Source organism: Poecilia reticulata, chromosome 14 (genome assembly GCF_904066995.2).
Source record: "Poecilia reticulata chromosome 14, P_reticulata-male-v2, whole genome shotgun sequence".
Classification (NCBI taxonomy): Eukaryota; Metazoa; Chordata; class Actinopteri; order Cyprinodontiformes; family Poeciliidae; genus Poecilia; species Poecilia reticulata.
In genome coordinates this window covers 9,727,079-9,752,881 of record NC_088843.1, presented here as the reverse complement: position 1 = coordinate 9,752,881, position 25,803 = coordinate 9,727,079, and the positions used below count along the sequence as shown (strand labels likewise).

The following is a 25,803-nucleotide window of genomic DNA, read 5'->3' as shown; positions in this document are numbered from 1 at the left end:
GAGCACAAAAACATTTTACTAAAGTCATGTGCAAATAATGTATATTTAAAAAGAGAAATGAGCATTTTCCCTTTTTGTCTTTTGCATTTACATACAGTGAAAACTTCAAGCCCCTTTAAACAAGATCAGCTTGATTCTTGTGCCTTTTAAAAGACTATTTCCATTCAAAACCTTACATATGAAGAAAAAAACCCGAGCATATTTCCAAATGTTACAGAATATACCATTTTATTTTTAAAACAAAAATCCCTAAAAACTGAGTCACGACCTGAAACGGAACATAAAAAGTAAAACAGAACATTTGGCATGCAGCCCAGACGATTGGGACAAGACAGAAGAAAACTTACAATTATTTTTAATAACAGAAACTAGAAAACAGAAGCAGCAAGTGAACATTTAGCAGTTTAGTTTGCTGTGCATAAGCTTTGTCCATTATAATCACACACAGTTTAGACATTTATTGTGGTGTTAGGGAAATATTTGTCACCAAGGCACATGAAGCCGATTTACAGACATGCACAACTCTGACCTTACAGTCCGTCAACCCCAGAGAAAAATCTTAAAGCACTGATCATTTTACTGGCATTAACTGATGATCATATTTCGGATGACTGCAAAAAAGTAAATGTATAAAAAAAAAAACAGTATAAATATATAAAGGTAACCAGCTGTTAAATTTAGCATTGAATCAAAGCTTAATCAAACCTTTTTTAAAAAAAATAGCTCAGTATTTTCCTCTGAGGCGCCGTGGGGTGAGGAGGGGGCTTGGGGGTGGAGACGGCTGACGGGAGCGCAAGATTCGCGAAGATGGAGTCAAGCTGGAGTCTGCAGCCGCGTGGGCGTTGTATTTACGCGAAGGCGTGCGAGTCGGAAACAGAGACTGGAAAAAGGGCCGTTTCTGGGGCGGCCGGTTTTCGCATTCGCTCGGCGTGGTCGCCATGCAGCCCCTCTTTTTGTAGGAGCCTGGAGTAGTGGGCGCGGCAAAAGTTGTAGTGGGCGGCTGTGCGTGGCCTGCCAGGGTCTCCGCCTTCCGTCGCAAGTCCGCTTTGACCAGAGTGAGGTCATTCTGAAGCTCCAGCAGGATCTGGTTCTGAGAAGAAGTCAGTGGAGAGGGTTAGACAGGAACACAGAGGGAGAAGGGAGAGATGGGAAGAGCTAAAATGCAACATGCTCCAGCCCAGTTATCACCTGGTGAAGGTGTTAGAAACCCAAATTCAGTTTTAAAGCCGGCTGTGCAACAAGAATGTTAGGAAGCAAAGGGAGAGAAGAAAAGCATTTCAAAATGAGAAAAACAAATAAAACTCAGCATTTATTACTTATTCTACAGGTGGATATTAATAAATCGCAACATCAAAAATTCATTTTAGAAATTAAATTTGAAGAATAAACTATTCACATTTAAAGTGATTGGATAATTCTGGCTAAGATTCTACTTTGAGGAAACTTTTTTGTCTTTTCATTAGCTGCAAGCCATAATTCACAAAGACAAATCAATTCTTAAAATGAATCACTTTGTGCAATACATCTAAATAATATACAAATTTCACTTTTTGAATGAAATTATAGAAATAAATGCTATCTTGAATTAATTAACATTCTTAATTATTTAGTTATAACTTTAAAAACTTAGCAGGATCGACTTGTTTTACCTGTTTGGCTACAGTATCGTCTGCAGCTGCGAGTGTGTGCCGCAGCCTCTCCCCTCCTGTGTTGCGGCAACAAGCTCTTTCACCAGACTGCAGATCCATTCCCAGCTTCTGCAGGTCCAGTCGGAGCTGGCGCAGGTTCTGTTGAGGAAGAAGAAAAAGAGAATATTTTTAGTCTCTGCTAGTGGGAAGAGTTTTACTAGCAGCTAAAAAAAACAGTTCCTTTGAGGTAGGTGATGGAGCTGGAACTGACCCGCTGACCCTCCTGCAGCTTGCGATCCACTGCAGTGGTGAGGGCGCCGGCCGAACCCGGCACATCCAGCTTCATCCTCAGCTTCACCAGGTCTGCACAGGCAAACAGAGCAACACGCTCAATGGCTGCTAATGACAACCTCACGCGAACACCTGACTGAAGCGTCGCTGCAGTCGGTCTGTACCCTGGGTCTTGGTGAGAAGCTCGGCGCGACACTGATCCAGTTCAGCACGCAGTCGGTTCAGCTCGGTCTGAGACGAGAGGCGGTGAGAGCGCCGAGGCCCCACTGGGTCTACGGGTGGTGCTGCCATGGAGACGCCGTCTTCCTTCTGCTTTTTGTCAAGGGCAGCAGCCAAAGCTTCAATCTCCTGATCACGCTCCTGTGAAACAAAGCAAGCACACATGCTTCACTTTCAGAAGTTACCTGGTTACACATTGATAGAAATAGCAATGATGTTTTCCTGAGACCTTCATTTTTACCCCAACACCCTGCACAGACCTACCACTGTGAGCTTTAATATTTAGGAAAGTAAAAGAGATGCAATCATATTCAATAAATTAGAATACGTGTTCCAAGAGGGCTTGTTTGTTTTTGGTGAAACGATGTGAAAATGTTCAAGGACGACATTTTACAGTCTCTGAACGCACAGCAAGATAAATCTTACCTTCAGCTCCTGGCTGTAGAATTTCTTCAGATGTTTCTGCAGGTTGCATATTTTGTCCTCGTACCTCTCTTCGATCAGAGCCCTCTCAGCCTCCAGCGTCTCACTGTTTGACAGGAAGACGCAACAACTCATCATCCACGTCCATCACACTCCAGTTCAGCATGTCTTTCTTTATCTTAATGTTACTGTGTCGTGTAAGCCAAGTCAATTCTTGTGACAAACAACTGTTTAGCTACAACATTCCCCTTTTAATTTGTGAGATCTGGAGTCATTTATCCCACATTAAATAGTTGTGGGGTGCCTTCATTTTGTTAAATTTTTAACAAAAGAAGTCATACCCAAGCCTGAGAGCCAAGGGAGAGTTTAAAACCCTAATCTAAGAGGATCTAGAGGCCCAAACGTTGTGTAGATTATTTTGAATATTACAGTTTTATTTGGGTTATGTCGATAACTCAGAAACCCAAAATCCATCAATGATTTGAACAAAAATGTAAAGTTCAGATACAGAAAATTGAAAATAAAGGATGTCACTTGCACAATAAACTGCTGGAAAAAGCCATTTTCATTATATATATATATATATATATATATATATATATAGACACAGGAGTCTTTTATATTCTGTGTCATGAAAATAACTAAAAATCCAACATTACCAGAGTGTTGGTACTTGAATATAATTGCTTATTTTTCAAGGGTCTGTAGAGCACACGTGTCAAACTCAGGCCTACTGGCCAAAAGTATAATTATATTTGGCCCAAAAGATCAATTCCTATTAGAGCTGGCCTACTGACAGACAAAACATACACACACACACACACACATCATATTGCACAATATAATAAATTCCATGATAATCGTCATGTCAGTCCCTCTCTTGTTGACATTCATTAGCGACCTCATGCTACCAGTCACATCTAGCCAAACAGAAAGGTGAAAAACCGGCAGCCTGTTCATAATGTTAAAGGGAAGATCTGTTGGACTTGTGTGCTGAACCAACACAGATATAAACAAACAATACAACATAAATTTTTTTTATTTTTTTTTTAAAGTTTTTTAAAATCAGTTTGCCGTGGAAGTTTGACCAAATCTTTCATTTTAGTCCATGGTGTAGACTGACACTCCTTCCTGCTTGTAAAGTATTACAACTCAAACTAAACGGTAGTAGATGAAGCCTACATACGTGAATCCCTCTTGCATTCCTGTGATGACTTCCATCATTTCAGAGACGACCTGCTCTCTCACATTAGCCTCCAGGACGTCTTTCTCTTCGCGCTGGCGCCGCACTTCTCTTTTCAGGACATTGATGGCCTGCAGTAGAGACTGTAAAACACACACAGTTGGATGGTAGGTTAGTGAAAATATTCCAGATTTTAAATGTGTGAAGATATTTTAGAGATTTTACTTTCAAATTACACTAAAATTAAAACAACTGGTTTATGGATTTCCAAAGCAGCTGCAATCACACAAACTTAAGAACAAAGCAGGTAATTAAAATAACAAAAAATTTATTAAAAATATAATTAATCATTAAAAAAATAAAATAAAATTTTCTCATCGCCAAGCTTAAGAGTACTTGTCCCCATTTTGGAACAAAAATTGTGACAAAATTAAAATCTGAAATTGTATAACATGTCTATAGATCTTTAAAAGTCCATCTTCTGGGTTAAGGTTAGACTTTCCTTGAAGTTGGGGTTCCTGAGCAGCTTAACCAGTTATTCATTTACCAGAGTCTCCACACAATCGATGAATAACCAGGATAATGAATAATCATTTAATTATCCATCCATCCATTTTCTTCCGCTTATCTGTGGTCGGGTCGCAGGGGCAGCAGCTTCAGAAGGGAGGCCCAGACTTCCCTCTCCCCAGCCACTTCTTCCAGCTCCTCCGGGGGAATCCCAAGGCATTCCCAGGCCAGCCGAGAGACATAGTCCCTCCAGCGTGTCCTGGGTCTTCCCCGAGGCCTCCTCCCGGTGGGACGTGCTCAGAACACCTCACCAGGGAGGCATCCTGACCAGATGCCCGAGCCACTTCATTAAGTTTATTACATTGTGCTCTATTTTTTTTGTTGTTAAAGAATAGAGCAACTAGTTCTCTTTTAAAAGCTTTTTTGGCAATATCAACCGTAATTCACTTGCAGATGGGTTAGCTTTGCTAAACATGGAATCGTTATCCCATCCAAATGAATAAGTGCGATGAAGAACAGTACCTCCGTATTCAGCAAGGTGATATCTCCATCCTCTACATCACTTTCATTCTCTCCCTCCTCTATCACAGTGCTTTCACTGCCATGTGCTGCAGGGTCTCGGAGCAGAGAGAGGATGTAGGCCACTCTGGTCTTAGTGGACGGGCCGTGGACAAGCTGGAATTACACAGATAATTCATTTCAGATAAACAGAACATCATTGAAAAAGTTTTGGGTTTTTTTCAGCCTGGTGCAGCTTGAATAAAGCGCAGAGAGATCAACACTTTATAGAAATGTGGCTTTTAAAGAGCTTCTTGAATCTCTGCCTGCCCTCTGAGTTCATTTTCAAACTCACAAATTACAAAGCAACGCAACTTTGAGTCTGCACTCAGTAGCTTCCACAACAAGAATCATCATCTGTGAGATCAGTGGAGCATTCACAGATCAGAAAAAAATCCAATTTGGTAGTTTCCAGCTTGCATCACCAGAAAGTGCCAAGGAAGCCAAAAATCTACTCATTTTGCTTTCCTTGAATATAGAGCCAAACATGCATCTCAGAAATTATATAGTAAGATTTTTTTTTTGGTCACCTGTGTAGCTATAGCAGAGAACTTGAGTGCCTGGAGGGTCTCGTCATAGATGGAGGCGCATGGATTGATGTTGACCACCATGCAGGAGGTTCCTCTGCCGCAGAAGAAGCCCTGCAGGACGCGGGTCAGTTTGCTGTCCCTGAAAGGAACCACCTGAGGGGGCCTGGACCTGGCAACACATTTTTAGATTCACACTGAAGCCAAAACACGCTTTCACTCTGCCGCTCGTATTTTGCCTCGGTCACGAGCGTCGTACTTGTTGTTTTGGTTGTGCCTCAAAGTGGCGATGCAGCGTCCCAGCGTCAGGAGGGAGGTGTTGATGTTGTTGGCCTCCTTCATCCTCTCACCGTTACGCTGCTCTTTGCAGCGCTCCGACCCGGCCAGATCGCACACGGTCAGCCTGCGAACGAGGCAACGCTTAGTTTTACTACCTCAAAAAACTAAAATACAAACAAACAAACATTTAAAAATAAAATCAGTTAAAACGTACTCGCTGATGTGCATGGCCTGGCCTGAACTGGCTTCTGGGTGAACATGAAGGACGCGGATGGAGAAGATGCTGTGGCTAATGATAAGGTTGGGGAGGGGGGACGGACATCAAATGCAATTCGAATAAATTAATTTTGGAAACATGTAAAGAAGAAGCTTCAAGAAAGAAAAGTGTAACAGGCTCCAACCTTCTGCTGGAGTTTTGGTTTAGGTGAGTGCTGGCGAAGCTTTGGTTACGCCGCCCCGCCTTCAGGACCCTCCAGGCCTCCTCAGCGCTGCGAATCTGAATCCAAGTGAGATCTGATACGACAAAAAGGAAAACAGACAGTTATTAGTTTATAAAATAAAAAATACTTCAAAGATATTATTGTGAATAAGCGAGAATGACCTTTGACGTAAGGGTTGCCCTGCTTGTCATCACTGAGCCGCAGAGTAACTCTTTTTCGGGGCTGCTGGGAGGGCAAAGCGTCCAGCAGGTCATACAGGAACTCATTGTAGATCTCATAGAAGGAGACCCAGATGGAAAACTGCACCCCCTCCTCCAGGTCACAGCCTGCACTGAGTGACAGACTGTCCGGGTCCAGGCACACGCTGTCCGTGTCTGTAAACGCAGGGGGAAGAATCGATCAGTTATCCTTTTTCAGTGCATCAAAAACAGCTGATTCTGCAGGTACGTTAAGATCATAGTTTATGGTTTTATTACTTCATACTTCGACTTTTTTGCATTACAACTGATGGAAAAAAATCTCCAGGAATCTCATAAAAGAAAAGGTTTCATTTTATGTCCAACCTTCAAGCTGAGTGGCAGTGTGTGTGGTGGAAGAAAGCCCTCCGATGCCACTGTCCCAGGCCGTGGTGGTACCAGCTCGACGAGAAGTTTGGTTTTCATCCTGTAACACATCAGTATGGTTTACGAGTTAAAATCTGCAAAACCTTTTTCATTAAACTCATACTATATAATTTAAACAGCTGCAGATCAGAGACTGGAAGTGATTTCAAACCACTAAAAGAATAACAGAGTTGTGAGTTTAAACTATGACACAGAATCAGAGCAAACTATTTATGTTGGTCTGTAAAAAAAAAAAAAAAAAGGCATATAATTCCCTTTGAATGGAGTAGAATAGTGAAACTTTAGCCTTTAATCGATCAGTGGGGACACAAAATCACCAATGCAAAAATGTAAAATAAAACTGTAGCATTTTGTTATTTATAATTCAAATTTTTACATTTTTAGAGTTCCAAGGAAGTGCTAAAATAATGACCTGACATTGTTTCTGTTCAAAATGGAAAAGACCTAACATGTCATTCAGGTAAGGCAAATGTGTTTATTTTCATAAGTCAAGTAATGCCTTCGGGAAGAAAATAGCTACTCTCCTTAATCTGCTTATATCTACAGTAATTACAAATATTTTTAGACAATTGAAACTGTGACAAAAGAGGCAGGACAAAGACCCATGTTTTTCTTATAAAAAAAAAATTAAAAAAGGAGATCAAAATAAATTGACACACAAAACACCATAGTTTCTACAACCATGCAGTAAAAGACACATTTTCTTTAAGCTTTACTTTTTCCAGGAGTGCAAATCTTTCTTATTTGACAGAAACTTTATTACTGTGCTGGGAGGGCGGCTTTTACCTCTTTGAGGAGGGAGTTTCTTCGGATTTCTTCTGTCTTCATCTCACTGTTGTCCAGCTGCCTGACATCCTGATACATAACGGGCTTCAGGTCCATCGCACCATAGAGACGACCCTGCAGCTTCCTGAACAGAGACACCAACGCCCGTGGCAACAGGCCTGCCTCTCGACCATTGCCTAAAGGGGAAAGTTTCACATATACAGTTTACATTTAAGCCATTTAACCAAAAGCCCAACACGACACAACTACAAGAGGTAACGTACCTTGAATGGTGTAAGTCTTTCCAGAGTTGGTGACGCCGTAAGTGTAGAGAAGCCTGTTTTCTCCTTTGAGAACATCGTTCACCATTTTCTTCAATGTGCCTTCATAGATCTGTTGCTGAGTCGTATCTGGACCAAATATCTAGGAAAGAAAATAAATGGAAAAATACTTAGATCTGCCACGTTCTAAATAACAGATATATTATTATGAGGTCTTTTTTCTATATTATTTTTTTTGTGTGAATTACTTAGGTCAAAAAGAACACCGTTTAATCTCAGCTTCTTATTTTTCAAGTTAACTTTGACAGAGTAAAATCAGGATATACTTAAGAGCAAGCAAACCTACAATTCTCCTACCTTTGAGAAACTGAACTTGTGAATGCTCTGGGTGATGCCTCTTTCTGCCATCCTCATGTTCTGAGACTCATATGGAGCTTTGAGCAGCAATGTCTCCTCATCCTGGATCGCCACACAGCCCTAGAAGAGAGAAAAGAAAAGAAGTGACTATAGGTTATTCACAAGCAACAGAGGTGCATTTCAAATGCTAATAGCTACAAACAAAAGACTTTCCAACCTGCTCCTCTCCTTTTTCTGAGTCAGTCAGCGGGCGAATGCGCAGAAAAACTTTCACCCTTTCTGAGGTTTCCTCATCAGAGCTGCCAGGTTTCGCAGAAACTTTCTACATGAAAAAATAAGACCGAGTAATTTGCTGCTTTGGATTTTCCATTAGGACAAATATTAGATCAAGTTAAAATAGACAAAGATAAAAAAAATAATAGGTTTGCTTTAACATTTGTTGATATATTGGTGCAGCTTAACATCAGATCAGTAACAGTGACAAAAAAAAAGCAAAGAAAAAATAACAGAATGTTTTTGTTGAGTCTCACCAGCTGTTTAATAGTCGGCCTGGTTTCGAGCCCAGGGGAAATAACAGAGATCTCAGGCAGACGTGGTCTGGTCATTCCTCCGTGCTCTGTTGCCGTGGACTCAAACACAGCCAAATCCTCTTCATCATCAGAGTGACATCCATACGGGGAAGACAAAGACAGCGCCATGCTTTCCTGCAACAGCAAATCATCATGAGTTTCTTTGGAATGAAAGTGAGATGTCCAAATACAAGGCCTTCTGAAATATTACTTTGTGCAATTATAGTCCTCAACACTTCAACCATTTTTGTTTCAGAAAATGTATTGTCCTGAGAGAAATCTGATTCTCTAATCAGGCTAGTAAAAATACTTTATTATATGGTTGCTCATGATGCAAAGTAAAAGAAGGCATAGATTAAAAGCTAATCTTTTCTTGAAAAGTGTTCTGAAATATTCTAAATATAAACTGGTAAACTTATAATAAAATAAAACAGCTTATATCTTAAGTGTTCACTTACTGAAAACATTTCTCGAAATTAAATAACTGTGGCTTGGGGTTTGTAGCGGCATCTAGCGGCAGGGGAACACACTGCAGGCAATTACTTCGGACCAAAACTCATTGAATGTTTTTATGATGATGTATAACTATTACCATTATTATAAAATAAATAATTGAAATAGCGGGCTACCGTTTTATTTTTACCTTAAAAACATTACACTGAGAATACTTGTTATGCTGCACATTGTTGTAAGCCTTGAGGCGTGTAGCTAACCTCACATCGGGTTTCTAACGCATGAAACGTGAAGAACCGTGCGTTTAAATCATTTGATCAAATTTAATACAAATACATCATTCATTTTCCCCCAAAACTTGCGCAGTGAGACGCCCCTCTACATCGATCGGTTAAGCGATTTATATATTCTTGTAATTAATTAGCAGGTTTCTAAAATACATTCAATAAGAATTGTATACTGAACGAACTATCCGAGGTTTTAACATGTATTGAATGACTTACCTTTAAAGCGACGATCAGTTTGCTTTGTCGAAATTTAAAAGGCCGACTAGATTCCAGAAAAAAAACAATCCAATAAATGTATTTTAATTACTGCATAAAAAGCAAAATACTTTCTTTTAAGTCTGGTGTATCAGTCTGCATCAAACCACGTTCTCGGTTTTCTCCGTTCTGCACTCCAGCTGACTGGTTCTACCCGACAACATTTGGTTTTTTGAACAATGCGCTTCCCCTTCTCTGATTGGCTGAGACCGATTACTTACTTTCTTCTCATTGGTTAGTACTAAGGGCTGTGCGTCAAATAAACTCTGCCTACTTGAAATGAGGCGACTTTTTTTTAGTTCCTTCCTCCTCCATTTTATGTTATGTTTTGCCTGTGAATGTGAAGGTGAGTTCATCATTCATCTCCATGAAGTTCATGTAAATAACAGAAAAACAAAGATTCTTAACTGTGTTGCGAATTAACGAATGTCTGTAAATTTCACAAAAATGTAACACGGTTCAAGTCTATGAACATTTCTTCATAGCCCTTGGAAAGAAAGACATTTTTTGTGGGCATTATTAGGAAATGTTTACTTATTTAACATTTCAAAGGGCACTTTTAATTTTGCATGCAGATACAATGACTATAAACAAAATCCAATTGTTTAAGTACAATCATTTTCAGCTACAAAATACAGCAGTCCTTTGCCTCACCATCAAGATACAAATTTATTCACATCACATTCTAATTCTTAGGACAAATCTTAAAAGTGACAGAATTTTGTCTGTGACCTTGTGGGAAAGTGATGTTTTTTTTAATTTTGGGCAAAACAGAAATATGGTTCAATATTATGTCGTGTTTATGTAAAAGTTATTTTTCTAGAATCTAAGTAGCACAGCTAATATAAAAGGCTTAACACCAGAGAAATACTTTTAGAACATTAATGCACATGCTTTGAGCTACATAAAAATTCCTTTAATACTTAGGTCCATCATTGTGGTGATGGTTTACAAACTGACTCCTTTCTTTGTTTCTGTATGCTGTGCTGAACCCCGTAACAAAAGTAGATAGTTAAACCTGTTGAAAAAAGTTACATCATCTGTGATCAAACTGACATTGTGAGAGGATTTTCACATTTAATGTGTCTTTTTCTAAAGCTGTTACGTCATCTTGTCATACCTATTGTCATCCAGACTGCATAGCGAATCCAGGTTTCTGATCCAAATTGAACCATGAGATGGATATTTACAAAAGTGCTTAAAATGGGAACCCAAGGCACAAAAGGGACCTGTGGATAAAAAGAAAAAAAGGTGATTTAAAAAGAAAAAAAGGTTTTCATACAAAGTTTGTAATACTAGCTAACAACTGGAATACTACAATATCAAGACTTGATTTTTCAGTAACTGAAAATACAAATCAGATATTGCATAAACATGCGTCATCATTAGCATACCATGAAAGCAGCTTTGGCTGAATTCTGTGGCTGTCTCCAGATGAGTAATACAGTAACGACGAGTATCAGCACAAACACAATAACACCAAGTAAACTCCACCATTGAAGTGTTCGTAGGGAGTCTGCACCCTTGGATATTAAGATGCTCAGGATTAAGCAAATTAAAACTGGGAAGAGGCAGTAACGGAAAATTAAGCAATCCTTCACAATAAACAGCATCTCTGTAAAGTATGAAGTATACAGGACATAAACGAGAATTACCAGTAGCAGTAGTTAAAATAGACACATTCTTTGATGTCCGTGTGGTTCCTTGGGAGGGAGGAACCAGTATACCTCCTACTGTGAATGGTTCTGTCTCGGCTAAATTTAAATCTTCACTGAGTTCAGCTTGGTACCTGTACAAGTAAAGAGATGCAAGTAAGTTAGGGATGTCACATAAATGTAGCTTTTTCATGTAAGCTTTAAAGGTTATTGATAGAGTCCTTGTGTATGGTACAAAACGCATTAGCTTTAAAGTGTAGTAAAACAACCCAATATTTCATCAGATTTTATAAATTGTTCTGCACCTGCTGATAATGCAGTGTTTGCTGTAGTGGTAACTTAGCATCATATTTCCTCTTTCTTTTGATACAACTCCTTTATGATGCAACTCACAAAAATATTTCAGTACAGTTTACTTGGTGTGCAGAAAAAAAACATTTGTTCTCTTGCTTCATAAAGCGAGCACTTTACTTTGAAATTTTTAAGATTGAAAGGACAAGTGCTTCAGCTGTGCTCTGAGCATCTAACCACAATACCAACATTGATATCTGAGCATCACTTTCACAGAGACATTCACTGTAAGGAGTGAGACCAAAGTTTTGATGAATGGATATTTTGTAAACAGTAGATTTTATAGTATAATTTTATACCAGTAACAAACTTTCAGGTTGAAAACAAATATCTAGGCCTAAATCTGTCCGGGGCACAAGTCATTTTAGAGTGAAGTGTTTTGGTTTACAATAAAATCTGTGACATCTAAATGAGCGGTAAATCACGCACAATCTCAAAAAGCATTGCAACTTAGATTCTACAAAATAAACAAAAATAATAAAATGGAGAGTGATTTTTACCTTAGTATAAGAAGACAAATAGCAACAAGTGTGTAGGCAAAGAGTGTTCCAATTGACATCATGTCAACCAGCGCCCTCAAGTCAAACAATAACACCATGACAGCTGCAAAGACATGATTATGTTTACTGGATTTAACATCAGTTAAATCACACATGAATTACAAACTATTCCATATATTTCAATATTTGAGCCACGCAGTTCAAAAAGTGCTTTGACTATTTTTAAATCAATTTTCATTTCAGTAAAAAAAAAAAGACAAAATCAGCTTAGAAAAAAATAATGAGAAAAATAATTTTCAAATAATCATGAAAATACCTTAAAATATTGATGCATTTACCTGCAACAACCCCAGAAACCAGCGTTGCAATGACAGGACTTTGTCTGGAGCTCACTTTACAGAGCGGTGTGAAGAGAAGTCCATCTCTGGCCATGGCAAAGAGAACACGGGGCATCGGGAACATTGCTCCCAGCAGGCTAGATGAAAAACACTCAGAATTTATCCCAGTAAACATTATTTACCTTTGCTTAAATATCCAGCAGTATTCTTGCAGTGGTCATATCCATACCAATTTTGTCTACACAAGTGAGATGATCTGAAAATCTGGATGGAATTACTCATGCTCTTCTAAAATACAGAGTATTAGTGAGTTTCTAACTTAAATCTTGTGATTTGTACCTTGTTGAAAGTGCGCAGAGGGATCCAGTGGCCACTACATACTTTGCCGGGCCCCAACCAACATATGTGAAAGCCACGGGCAGTGGGCTGTTAATGCTGAGCATATAGTACGGCATCATCAGAGTCAAGGCAGCGGACACACCAAAGTAACCCAGGAAACAGATGAGGAGGGATGCCACTATGCCAATTGGGATTGCCTTCTGAGGATTCTGAACTTCCTCTCCTGAGGACACAAGCAAAGTAAATATTCTTTCTCCAGAAAGTCTCACAGATATAAAAACATGTTGTTGCTTTGAATAATTTAGGTTTGCAACTCTCGAACAAATAACCTTTTAGTTACCAGTTGTTGCAATGCAGTCAAACCCAACGAAAGCATAAAAGCAAGTGGCTGCTCCAGCTAATGTTCCCTCAAAGCCAAAGGGAAAAAATCCTCCAGTTCCACCTTGGAAGGTTTCATTACGGAATGCATTTCTTTAAATAAAGGACATGTCATCATTCAGGAAGTTTGAACCACACAGAAGCAACTCAAATACAACTTTAAACCAAAAGATGCACATACTTAATTGATCTTTTGATTGTGTCTTCATTAATGTACCAGTTATTGATGTCCCCTTTGATGAAACCAGAAAGGATAACAAACAGCAACACCACAATGTTTATGGCTGTAAATACCTTATTTATTGTAGCCGACTCTTTTGCTCCAAATGCAAGAATTCCTATCAAAAGAAAAATGAAGAAATAATCAGTTTGAACAAATGCTTTTTGTTGAATATGTCGATGTATGGTAAACCATGAAATTTGCCTGATAAGAGTATTATGAGGCCAGCTGCAAAGAAATCTGGGTATGGAGCAAATCCAGGTACACCTATCTTGGCCACTTTGCCCAGAGAGTTGGCAATAACGTCTCCACAGAGATCATCAAAAGTCCCGCTCCATGCTTTTGCAACACTTGATGTTCCTTTAGCGAAGACACAAGAAAAAAAAATGTTTATAAAGTGCAACAAAATTTTACCTAACATGGAGCAAACTCCAAACAATATACAATGCCTTGAAAAACATTTGTACCCCTTTACTTTTCCCTTTTTACAAGCACAGATTTCAGTGTATTTTTTGGGGGATTTCCAACTCAGATAAGTCACAAACTGGGACGTAAACAGAAAACAATTCATGGAAAAGTGTAGCATGCATTTGTATTCTCACCCCCTTAATTTGATCCAGTGCATCCAATTGCTCTAGAAAATCTTATAATTTACAAAATGAGTGGGCCTATGTGTAGGCTGTGCAAGGAGAAGCAACCATCGTGACTCTGGATTCTGAATATAAATGCCCATTCTATTTCCAGAGGTTTTGTTATGAAAATGTTGTGCACTACTTTGAGGCTATCTAGTTAAAGTTACAGATTTGGAATTCCAAGTGTGTGAAAATGTGAATTAATATGAATACTGTTCAAACCGCTGAAAGAAATTATTACATTTATCTTCATATATTGCACCTAAGACAGTTTTACAAGAAAAAATAAAAATAGATGTTTTCATTATTATCTCACACTTGTGTTGCATACCAATGACATAAGAAAGGAGTAGGTTCCAGCCAGTAATAAAAGCCCATATCTCCCCCACGGTCACATAGCAGTAGAGATAGCCTGAACCTGTTTTAGGAACCCGAGATCCAAATTCAGCATAACACAATCCTGCAAAGACGGAGGCTATAGCTGCGATCAGGAAGGAAATAATTATGCTGGGACCAGATGAGGTCCTGGCCACTTCTCCTGAGAGCACATAAACACCAGCCCCCAGGGTGCTGCCGACCCCCAGAGCCACCAGGTCGAGGGTGGTCAGGCAGCGCCGAAAGTTGGATATTTCTCCTTCAGGGTCCAAAGGTTTCCTACGGGAAATGGTCTGGAGGAACTGTAGCATCTTTGCCCCACACATCTGTAAAATCAGATATGTTGAGTTAATGGTGAGGATTTTTTCAAGGGTATCTAAAACATTTATCTGAATTATTGTGTATCTACAAAAAAAAAAAAAAAACAGATACTTCAGTTGTTGGGAAATATAAGAAATAGAAATTAAATAGGTGATTTTATTCGATGTACGCCAACGTTTATAATCAATCCAGTAGGCGTTTTTGATATGGCTGACTTACACCACTGAAGGTACGTTGCCTCTTTTGATATGGCTGACTGTGCAGGGATGTGTCCGCTTTAAACATGTCCGCTTTAAAAGATGCTGCTCCCAGGTATTCAACACATTATAAAAAGCTTATGGTAGCACATCATAAAGTTGGTGTCTGCAATTTGGTGGTAAAGGACAATTTTACTATTCTTTGAAAAATCTCGACTGTGATTTGTCATGTCTGTATCAAAATTTATACCTTGAACAAATATTCCTTTGAATATTTAGAATATTTGTTCAATATTTGCAGTTGTGAGATGGTGCTCAAAAGTTTGTTTGGTAATAGGCAACCTTAGAATGATACTCAGATTAAAGCTGCAGTACATAAACTGGTCAAATCTTATGGTTAGTGTTTACAAATCAAATTTTCTTTCATTTACAAAAAAAAAGTAAATAAAATACTGTCCCATTCATGCCAAGTTAATATTGTGCATAATTTCCAGGTCTGGCATCTCTTTGGATGGTGACAGAAGAAGAATGGGGTTCACATAGTCCACCTTTCATACAACTGTTAATGGTGACAACTGATGCATGTTTAATGACTCATTCAGTTGAACCGAACCAACATCATTTTGTTGTGAAGACCCACACTTGTCTCCTTACTCAGTCTTTTTAAAGAAATACTTAACCTGTAATTCAAATAATCTTTCAAGCCAATAATAAGTCTTTTGAAAAACTTGCAGAATAAGATCTTGTGTTTTATGCCTAAGGAAGCTACACCCCATTTATCAGAACTCCTAGCATTAGCTTTTCAGGCTTCTTCTTGGCTGATTTACTAAAGTAAATACGTATTTTGTCTAGTATTTAATTCAAACACCACCAGGACGAGCCCAGTGTTAACTCCCACAGAGTTATATTAACACTTTTTCAGCGTTTATATAGTCCACAGTCTTCCAAGTTAAATTAACACTTTCAAAATAGTTACATTTTTAGCACTGGATCAGAGTTAAAAAAAAAATTTAACTCACAAAACAGAGTTAAATTAACTCTGTTTGGGACGCAATGGTTAAGATTGATGAACAAAAATTAACTACTTTGTTAGTGTTAATTTAACACCTTCAAGTGTTAGGTATTTACTCCAAAATGTGTTACTTTATAGTTCTAGTTCAAATGAACTATAATAAAGTACAACTAAAACAAATAAATCCATTTTAAACAATTGTTTTATTTATGCAGCTGTATTTCCAACATTTTAAACTGTTGTACAGTGAACAAACATTCATTAGCATTCCATATGAGTTTTGAATATCAAAAGGCTTATAGAATTTTAGATCTTGGATTTTCACAAGATATCTTTCACTATAAAAAACCCTGAAAGCATAAAAGATTGTCAACTAAAACTATATCACTTATCTTGCTCTCAAGTCCCTAACTCTAGGTGATTCCTTCATTTTGCCAACATCAATGTTATACAATGCAAAAATGTGTAACAATTCATTAATGCAGGGTCATAACAGACATAACACAAAATGTCTTTTGAATAACTCATCAAATTCTGCAAGAAAGTAGTTTGAATGGCATGGGATGAGTCACTTATCCACGATGATGTAGAGGTTGTCAATCTTGCTCTTCTGACATCAAACAGCAAGGAGGTATGGCTGCAGGCCCCATTGGTCCCGGAAATGTTCCTCTAAACTGCAGCATGACTAAAATTAAAGAATACATACACCAAACACAAGAAACCAGACATACAGCTACGACCATTATAAAACTTTAAGGATTCATACAAACCAATAAAAGAAATTAATGTTTTCCCAGACATATTCAAAGCTGCCATTTAATCTTGGAGACCACCATGTGGTTTTGGAAGGAGATATCACCATCCTCAGGGTATACTCCTCTCTGATTGGTTTAGCAGGAGGATGTCCAACAGGAGATTTCATTTTGACTTTTTAACATAAGGTCACAGAATATTTCTCCATCAACTTCAGTATCTGTTGCACCACTGGATGTGCAACTTTGGCATCAGATGACAGGCAAAATCTTTTAATGACTGGAAAAGTAAGAAGGAAAAAATTAGAGTGTAATTATATAATCAGCCAGATTTTGTAATTGGCTTTATTTGAGTTACTATTAGTATTTTGCTAATTAGTATTTTGAGTTAAAATCATTAGCACGGTGAACATATTGCAAAATTGAAAATACAATGGCGTACCCCCTTTTACTCACCACAAAAGTAGTGTTAAGAACTAAGAACATTTAAAAAAGAAAGGCTCATTCCTTCCCACCAACCCCACCGAGGTTAAAAACCACAAACCTTCCTCATGGAGCTGATGAAAGACAAACTGCCCTCCAACCCCGTCCAAGTTCCCCATACGTGCCCTGGTCACGATGATGCTGGATCAGCATTTTACTGATATATGGAATAAACCTAGACAAAGCAAATATAATTTAGATCAAGTGTTCCCCTCTGTGTAATACTCTATGCACGTTGGAGGACGTAACCATAGACATCAATATTATTATTGATGTCATCAATATTATTATTGATGTCTATGGTTACGTAATATAATATAATAATATATAATATAATATAATATAATATAATATAATATAATATAATATAATTACGTCGTATTAATGTCTATGGACGTAACACTTCAGCGTCGCTACCTATGTATTAGCCATGTGAATATACAGGCTGGTAGCATTGACATTGCCATGGCAAAATATTATGATTTAAAATCATACAAAAATGTAACTTTATTTTCATAAGTACACACCCCGATATTTTTGTGTTTGTGTTTAAATGTTGCAGTTACAAAGGTGTTACTGTTGTAAGTGCTACAGCTGCTAACTAGCAACTGCTAGCTAACTGCTAGCTAACTGCTAGCTAATACATCGGGCATAGCTGTTGCAAAATAGACGAAGTATTAAATTAGCGGAAAAAGTCACATCACTATCAGCTTAAAAGTGCTTAACCAAAGATTTAAGAAGTTGTACTTACCGTTTAGATTTAGAACAAGTGCTAGAAAAAAAATGGAGCGGGTTTTCAAATTTCACTCCAAGGAAGACGATGAAGGAGGGAGGAGCTTATTTTCCTTCCATCAGAGTTGATTCAACACCGATGGAACAAACTATGGAAAATAACTCGATACTGGACACCATTTAACCCATCAAATGTTAAAACAACACTTAACGGGTAAAATCAACCCTGATGCAATCAACTATTGGAAATAACTCTTTAAAGGTAAAATAACTCTTAACACTAGACGCCATTTAACTCATCAAAGGTTAAAACAACTCTTAATGAGTTAAAGTCAATTCTGAAGCCTATAACCCTGAAATTTTAACTCTTCAGTTTTTGTTGTGTACCTCATTATTAAAACAAATGTGTTTTACATAATCCCAGTTTAACAGGTATTTATATTCAGATAAAAAAAAGATTTTAATACATTATAAAGTAAATACCTCTGTTTATTTATTGAGAAAGAGAGCTTACCTTTCCAGCTGAATCTTAAAGGTTTCTATTTAAATGACAACAAAAGTGTTTTTATTTGTTTTGCTCAAGTATTGTTTAGGTTCAAAATTGGTAATATATTTTAGGTATGGTTTGTAAAATGTGAAAATTTGTAATTACACATGCATAGATAACATTGACCTCATCAAATGCAGGTGGTCTATATCAGTGGTGCCCAACCCCCGGTGCGGGACCGATTGGTACCGGGCCGCGCAAGAAATAGTGAAATATTTCCGTTTTATGTATTATTTGAGTCTGGAGGATATTTTATTTTGAAAATCCTTTAACCGGATTCTCTCGGTTACTTGCGCGCCAACACTGAGGCCACAAGCAGCAAAATGAGTCAGAAACAGATCAGGTGTCTTTGGAAAGTTTCTTTGCAAAGGGGAAAAGGCCCAGAGAAGAGACAGGAGAATGGATTTATCCCGGACCGGTAGGTGAGTCCCACATTACAAGCCCGCTCTGCATAACATGCGGCGACCGGCTGCTAATGAGGCAATGAAGCTTCAAGCTGCTTCGCCACGTAGAGACCAAGCAGGCTGTGGATAAAAGCAACACTTCGGGTGTCATTGTCTCCCATCGCTCCCAGATCGGACCGTCTCGTTGCAGAGAAACAAGCCCGTTAGTCATTATTGTGAGTTAAAGTTTTCATGAAAGTAAAATGTTCGTTTTTGTGGCGCATCTGTATCTTATTTTGATGGGATATGTTAACGTTACCATAGCGACCAGAGTCAGAGCGTTTGGGCAGTGGTCCAGAGGAGATAAGAGCTTTTGAGTCTTAAGTCTGGTTTAGACGGAAAGATTTAAGAATTGTCGGCAGATTCTCCAAACCTCTGTGACCACAGAGCTGATAAAAGTACAACAGGTTCGATCGGTTCGTGTGTCCAAGGCAGGAGCAACACGAACCGATTCCAGTCACGAACATCCCGATTCCAGAGGATAATCCTGTAAAACCTCCAACATAGCGGGAATTTAGAGTAACCAAACACGGATGACGATGTAGAAGCAATAGTGATAGTTTGTAGACTCATTTGAATAAAAGACGTAACAAAAAGAAAAGGCGGTGGATAAAAGACGACGGGAGCAGCCGCTCTATTTGCCGCACTGTGATTTGGAGGTGACTATGTTTTTTCATAGTTAACATTTTTAACTGAATAAACATAATAATGATCTTTAGATTTAATAATAAACATTTCCACATATCATCTCCGATATCCATCGGACTCAGTTGCGCGATATGTCAGCTGTTTGGGATTCCCCTCTGTTCTTACGTCACCGCGCTTTCTGATTGGCTACCTGTCACATTCAGCATGTTGTATTCTCGTTCCCAGACAGGAAAAACCCCACAGGTTGCGATAAAAACTCCAAGGCAACCCAAAATTGGGTATATTCAGGATTTAGCGGGAACACCAACAACCCCGCTCCCCACCGGGCCGCAGCAAAATTTTCCAAGTCTTGACCGGTCCACGGTAATGAAAAGGTTGGGGACCTGGTCTATATTACCTTTGAATAATTGCACATTAATAAAATGTTAGGTACTTTCCTGCTATAAAAAGAAGTTTGTAATTAAATGTCTTTTTTTTTTTTTTTTTTACATTCTTGTACTTGATGGATAGTGAGCTGGTTGGGAACACCGATGAGTCAACATGTTGTAAATTGAAATATTTTTCCTTAGGTACGTCTGCTCAGCAACAAATTGAATACAAGTTCATGTGGGCAGAAGGAATTAGCCCACTGTTTGTGGAACATTGTGGTGCAATCCAGTGCGTCCAAGGGTTCCCCTTAATCATGCTGCAGTTAAGTTACTATGAAAAGCAGCATTTCAAGGAAAAGCAATCATGGAAGAAAAAAAGTTGGCTTTTGAGACTGTCAATTAGATTTATTTCTTATATAGCTTTCCTTATGTATTGGGACCTCTGGTAAATTTATACAAAAAGCCTTACAATAAATTTTTTTTAATTGCTGGGTTATGATCTTGCTCTGAAAATGTTAGTAAAATTATCAATTTTACTAATATTTCTTTTGTAAATAAAAATAACCCCTTGTTAGAAAATGATTTTCTTTTAAAACACTGCCACACATACTGGATCCTTTGCTTACCTCAGCTGCTTTCTGCATCTTTGTCATAAAAACAAACAACTTCATTTCTGTCAAAACCAATTTTTTTTTTTATTTGCCTAAATTTAAACATTTTGATATTTATTTATTGTATATAATAAAAGCCCCATATTTTATGCTTTATATGATGCTTGATTTGTCTTTTGGCGTACCAGGTCATTGCAGCTCATTTTTATCACTTTTCCATTGATTATTTTCTGTATAATACTTTGAATTACCTTGTGTGTGAATAGTGATACAAAAATCAGATTCCCTTGATTTACTGGGGTTATAAATTGAACTATGTCATTTGATCACATGAGACTATAGTTGAGTATTTCTGTAACAAACAGTCCAGGTGAGATTAAATATTTAACAACCACAGATAGGTAGGTGGGTAATCTGTGATGTTGTGGGCCTTTTTCCTCTGCCAAACGCCAAAAAACTTATTATATTTGATGTCATCATTTACTATTTGACATATCATGATATTTTATATAAAAATCCAGTGGACTTAGAAATCTAAAAGTAGCTTTGCACTGGATTTTTCTACAGAATAATCATCCAAAACATACAATTGAACTACAGTCAGCATCTCCCTTGGCCGTCTCAGTTCTGTAAAACTAAATTTTATAGAAAACATACAGGAGAGCTAAAGAAAATGAGTGTAAGCTAGAACCCAGGACTTTGCATAACTAGAGAGACTGTGTAAACAGTATTATCTAAACGTCTCTCTTCTTGTGCCCTCTAAAATTTTAATCTTGTGAAATATTATTGAGCACAATGCTCTTTTTTTGCAAAAAGTAGTTCTAAGTCAAGTCAGTCAATTTCAAGAGCTTTTTTCTCCTTTGATTTGTTTTCAGTTCAGTTCAGTTTTCAGATCTGAATGTTTTATTGTAGCTACCCGGGTAGTGTTAATATGCGCAATTCCACAGATCAGGTGGAACAAAAGAAGGTTCTTCTTTGGCATCGTCGTGGACACAATGTGAATCCGCTTTTTTGGATCCTGGCTCACCTTTCTTTATGCGTTGTCTCTCAACGCACACCCACACACACGCACACGCACATACACACACACACACACACGCGCACACGCACACACGCACACACACACACTCACAAAAGAAAACAACTTGCTTATAGGAGAAACATCTTTTACTATCGTGTCATACAATTCTAAGTCAGCTCAGTGAAAGTTTATCTCCTCACTCTGTGTAGATAGAATTATTTCCAGTTGTGATAAATAAATTTTGTCTTTTAGCTCAACAAAACATCACATCATAATATTAATTGAATTGACATCAATGTCTTTCTTCAGCACTCTTAAATTCCGTATAGTGGAATAAATAACTGACTGTTACTAAATACTTCATCAGTATCAGCATTTCAAAAAGAAAATTGTTTATTTGACTTCCAAGACTAGAGTCAAGGCTGTTTTATATTTAATTTACATTGAAAATTCGTATAGTAAAATGCAATAAATTAGTTGTGATACAGAAGATAAACATTAGCAAGCTCAAGAATTTGTTTAGCTCTTAATATATAATAGCAAAGGTTAGTTATAAAGACTAGATGACATGTCAATTTATGGTCTTAAATTGCAAAATAAAGTCTGCAAATTGTTTGCAGAAACAAAGTGTTTCGTGTTCTACAATTACATTTCCTGTGGACTTAGAATTTAGTTTTGTTTCAAAATTATGTTAAGAATATATTAAATGCATTAACTTTAATATATTTTACACTATTATTAATATATGGTATACAGACTTCAATAGTTTGGAAGACAAAAGAATTTGGAAATGTCCAAGGTTTTTTTTAAAAAAAAGTTTATGAATATATCACAAAAAACAGAGAGAATTTCAGTTTTGGGTTAACAAAATATTGGTAAATTTGACATAAACAAAAACTGTTGGAAAATGGAAATGTTGGAAAATATTTTGATGGAAATTCTGAAAACAAAAAAACAAAACAAAAAAAGCACAGAAAATGCCCTGGAAACTTTCTGCCAAGATATTTTCAGTTTTTTTTAACTGAATTTCCGTCAGAAGTTTCCCGTAATTTAACAGTATTTTATTTAAAAAAATTTCCGTAAAAAAACAGGGAAATGTCCTTGTAGTTTTCTGCCAGTACATTTTCTGCCGAAATTTTTTACGGAATTTCCGGCAGAATTTTTCTGTAATTTAAACGTTTTTTTTCCCATAATTTAACAGTTTTCTGTGTTTAAAATTTAACATATGAAAACTGTTACATTACGGGGAAAAACCCTGTTAAATTACGGAAAAAATTCTGCCGGAAAAACAGAAAATGTACTGGCAGAATATTACCAGGACATTTCCCTGTTTTTTTACAGAATTTTTTTTACTGTGATATTCAATCTGATACAGAAGCTGTGGCATCTGGCACCAAATCAGTGGCAGTTCTTCTCTGTTTATTATTATTATTTCTACTTATTTGTTCGACAAAATTATTCATATTCTATATTAAATACTGTAAAATCTACTAATCTGGTAAGTCGCCTGTGACAAGGGGATCAGTGAATCTTCATAATAAAATAGCATATCAGAACTAGGTTCAATTCAGGAGGAGCAAAATACATATTTATTTCACATTCTGACAATAACACAAACAGAACATAAACCATCCATCCTCTCTGTACACCCTTGTCGCTTGTGGGGTCGGGAGGGTTGCTGGTCCGTATCTCCAGCTAACGTTTCGGCGAGAGGCTGGGGTCACCCAGGTCGCCAGTCTGTCGCAGGGCAACACAGAGACAGAAAGGACAAACAACCATTCACACACACACCTAGGGAGAATTTAGAGAAACCAATTAACTTAACAGTCATGTTTTTGGACTGTGGGAGGAAGCCGGAGTACCCGGAGAGAACCCACGCAGAACATGCAAACTCCGTGCAGAAAGTACTACCTACAGTGCCACGGGGCAGCCTGCTTCTTTTAACATTGAAATTTAGAGAAACCAATTAACTTAACAGTCATGTTTTTGGACTGTGGGAGGAAGCCGGAGTACCCGGAGAGAACCCACGCAGAACATGCAAACTCCGTGCAGAAAGTACTACCTACAGTGCCACGGGGCAGCCTGCTTCTTTTAACATTGAAATTTAGAGAAACCAATTAACTTAACAGTCATGTTTTTGGACTGTGGGAGGAAGCCGGAGTACCCGGAGAGAACCCACGCAGAACATGCAAACTCCGTGCAGAAAGTACTACCTACTGTGCCACGGGGCAGCCTGCTTCTTTTAACATTGAAACTAAAACATGAAATTACAATCTGACTTTTAGTACAAAACAGCAAAATGCTTGTGGCTAATCGATAGCCATCGAAGCCCAAGTGTTGCTCAATAACCCAATTTTCTCAAGTAAACCTTCTCTAAAGGATCTTCTGGTCTTCTTCATCCACTGCTTGAGTCTGTCCGCCTTCCAACGCAAGTCAAAACCATCTGTCAGCTCTCGGCTCCCTCCCCAGAACCAACCTAACCCCAGCTTTCTGGATAGATGGATTCTTCTCCACCTATGTGGAGTCTTCTCCACCTATCCAGTAAGCCCCATATGGGTCAGGCATCCACATGAGGCTGGATGAGGTGAAGCTGGATTGAGGTGAAGCTGGATTGAGGAGAAGCTGGATCGAGGAGAAGCTGGATCGAGGTGAGGATAATAATGCTGTAACACTAGTAAGTGTTACAGCATTATTATCAATCCTACAATCACTGTGAGAGTTAATGAAAATGCATATCCTGCCGCTTCTGCCGAATGCAGCTTTCTGAGAGGGCTGGTCTCAAAATCTTTAAAGGCCTTTTTCATTTCCTCTCGCAACAGCTCAACGATCTTGGCAGTGAGATTTTCATCCTTTGTTGTTAAAAAATGATCTAGTTCTGAGCTACTGTGTGTTTTTTTGAGCTCAACAAGAACCTTCCTGGCCATGCGTTTGTGCTTTTTGGATGTTGCAGAAAATTTCTTCGGTTTCTTGATTCCTTCTATCACCCTGTCTGTGATTACGTTTATCAAAGCGATTTCCTGTTCGCCGAGCTTATCAAACTCTTTTAGGGTCCCGCTTTCTATCAGCATCCTAAGAGTTACGTTTAGTGCCAACAGCTGCAGCTGTTGTCTTTCACGTACCTTTTCCGTAGGATCAATAACTTTCGGAATATTGAAAAATATCTTTTTTATATTCATTTCTTCTTTAAAATTCTGCAAAACAATTCTACACTTTTTAACTCTCAGAACTTTTGTTTGTGAAGTCATTGAAGGAGACACTAACTCAAAAGGTATCAAAGTCTTTGATGTGTCATTCAGTTACGTCCTGTTAGTGACGTCATAGGCCACCTTGTCAAGTTTCCCGTTAGTTTTCCGACCAAGTTTTGGCCGGGAAACTAACGTATTTTTCCCGCCGCGCTCCCGTATTAGTATTGTTAAGTAAAGTTCCCGCATTATGACATAATAATTTAAAATAATTTCTGCGCCTCTCCAAGCGGAATTAAATCACTAGCCTCTGTCATTGAAAGTATGTTTGTACCATTTTCAAAGGCACTTTTCTCAGAGGGGGCTGTATTGACAGGTCTTGACCACTAGGGGGGATATATAATACAAAATGTGCGGGCTGTCAGTTTCCCTTCATAGCAGTTTCACTATCAGCTGAATCAAACTAGGACTGAAGTTAAAACGAAAAAACAACAATTAATTTTCTAAAAAGGAAACAAAAACATTGAATCCTCATGAGCAGACTGAACTTATTGATAATTGACAGCATGAGGAGAAGTTAAATACAGCTTTATTGTAATTGAAGAAAATAAATTACATGATTAATTTGAACTTAATTTTAAAATTGTTTCAAGTACTTGAATAACAGTAAATTATAATTCCCTTATATATAATATTAATGAATATGTAGAATGGGCTATTTAAAAAGTAGTTTAACAAAAAATGTATAAATAAAATAGCATCTCAGCTAATTTCAAATTTTTTTTATATAAGTTTCAATGAAGTTATCAGTAATATTTGTACCTAAAGTTTCAACTAGTTAAACAGGGATTAGTTGGACTAACAGCTTTCTTCCTCTGAGAATTGCTGCGTGTTACCGCAACAGTTTTTTCACAGGACTGCCTAAAGAGTAAATCTTTCCGCTGGTCTATAACGATGTATACCTGCATGGTCACTAACAATAGCAAAGTAAAGCATATCACACTAGTTTCAAAGTGCGTTCCCTGTAACTTACAGATTTAAAAGTACATTGTT

General features: G+C 37.9%; 2 protein-coding genes and 1 long non-coding RNA gene across 3 annotated transcripts; all 3 read right to left on the bottom strand.

Moving 5' to 3' along the window:
* Positions 1–211: 211 nt before the first annotated feature.
* On the bottom strand, positions 212–10,416 carry kif20a (kinesin family member 20A). The gene is made up of 19 exons (XM_008427776.3): positions 9,607–10,416; positions 8,612–8,785; positions 8,299–8,403; positions 8,082–8,201; positions 7,728–7,866; positions 7,465–7,640; positions 6,619–6,718; positions 6,217–6,429; positions 6,017–6,128; positions 5,830–5,904; positions 5,596–5,739; positions 5,340–5,508; positions 4,774–4,926; positions 3,748–3,887; positions 2,565–2,667; positions 2,084–2,279; positions 1,900–1,991; positions 1,650–1,787; positions 212–1,090 (listed from the first exon to the last, which is right to left on the bottom strand). Exons 2-19 carry the CDS (start codon positions 8,777–8,779, stop codon positions 725–727), a joined length of 2,709 nt encoding a protein of 902 aa, XP_008425998.2. The 5' UTR covers positions 8,780–8,785; positions 9,607–10,416; the 3' UTR covers positions 212–724.
* A 123-nt stretch (positions 10,417–10,539) lies between these two features.
* LOC103475852 (cationic amino acid transporter 2) lies at positions 10,540–18,548 on the bottom strand. The gene is made up of 12 exons (XM_008427777.3): positions 18,445–18,548; positions 14,390–14,759; positions 13,631–13,786; positions 13,388–13,544; positions 13,169–13,299; positions 12,829–13,051; positions 12,490–12,626; positions 12,152–12,254; positions 11,301–11,434; positions 11,040–11,206; positions 10,766–10,874; positions 10,540–10,663 (listed from the first exon to the last, which is right to left on the bottom strand). The coding sequence occupies exons 2-12, from the start codon at positions 14,757–14,759 to the stop codon at positions 10,578–10,580; spliced, it is 1,773 nt and encodes a 590-aa protein (XP_008425999.2). The 5' UTR covers positions 18,445–18,548; the 3' UTR covers positions 10,540–10,577.
* Positions 18,549–23,134: 4,586 nt separating this feature from the next.
* On the bottom strand, positions 23,135–25,470 carry LOC145554840 (uncharacterized). The gene is made up of 2 exons (XR_014090857.1): positions 24,688–25,470; positions 23,135–23,305 (listed from the first exon to the last, which is right to left on the bottom strand). It is a non-coding gene; the product is annotated as an uncharacterized LOC145554840 (long non-coding RNA).
* Positions 25,471–25,803: the final 333 nt, after the last annotated feature.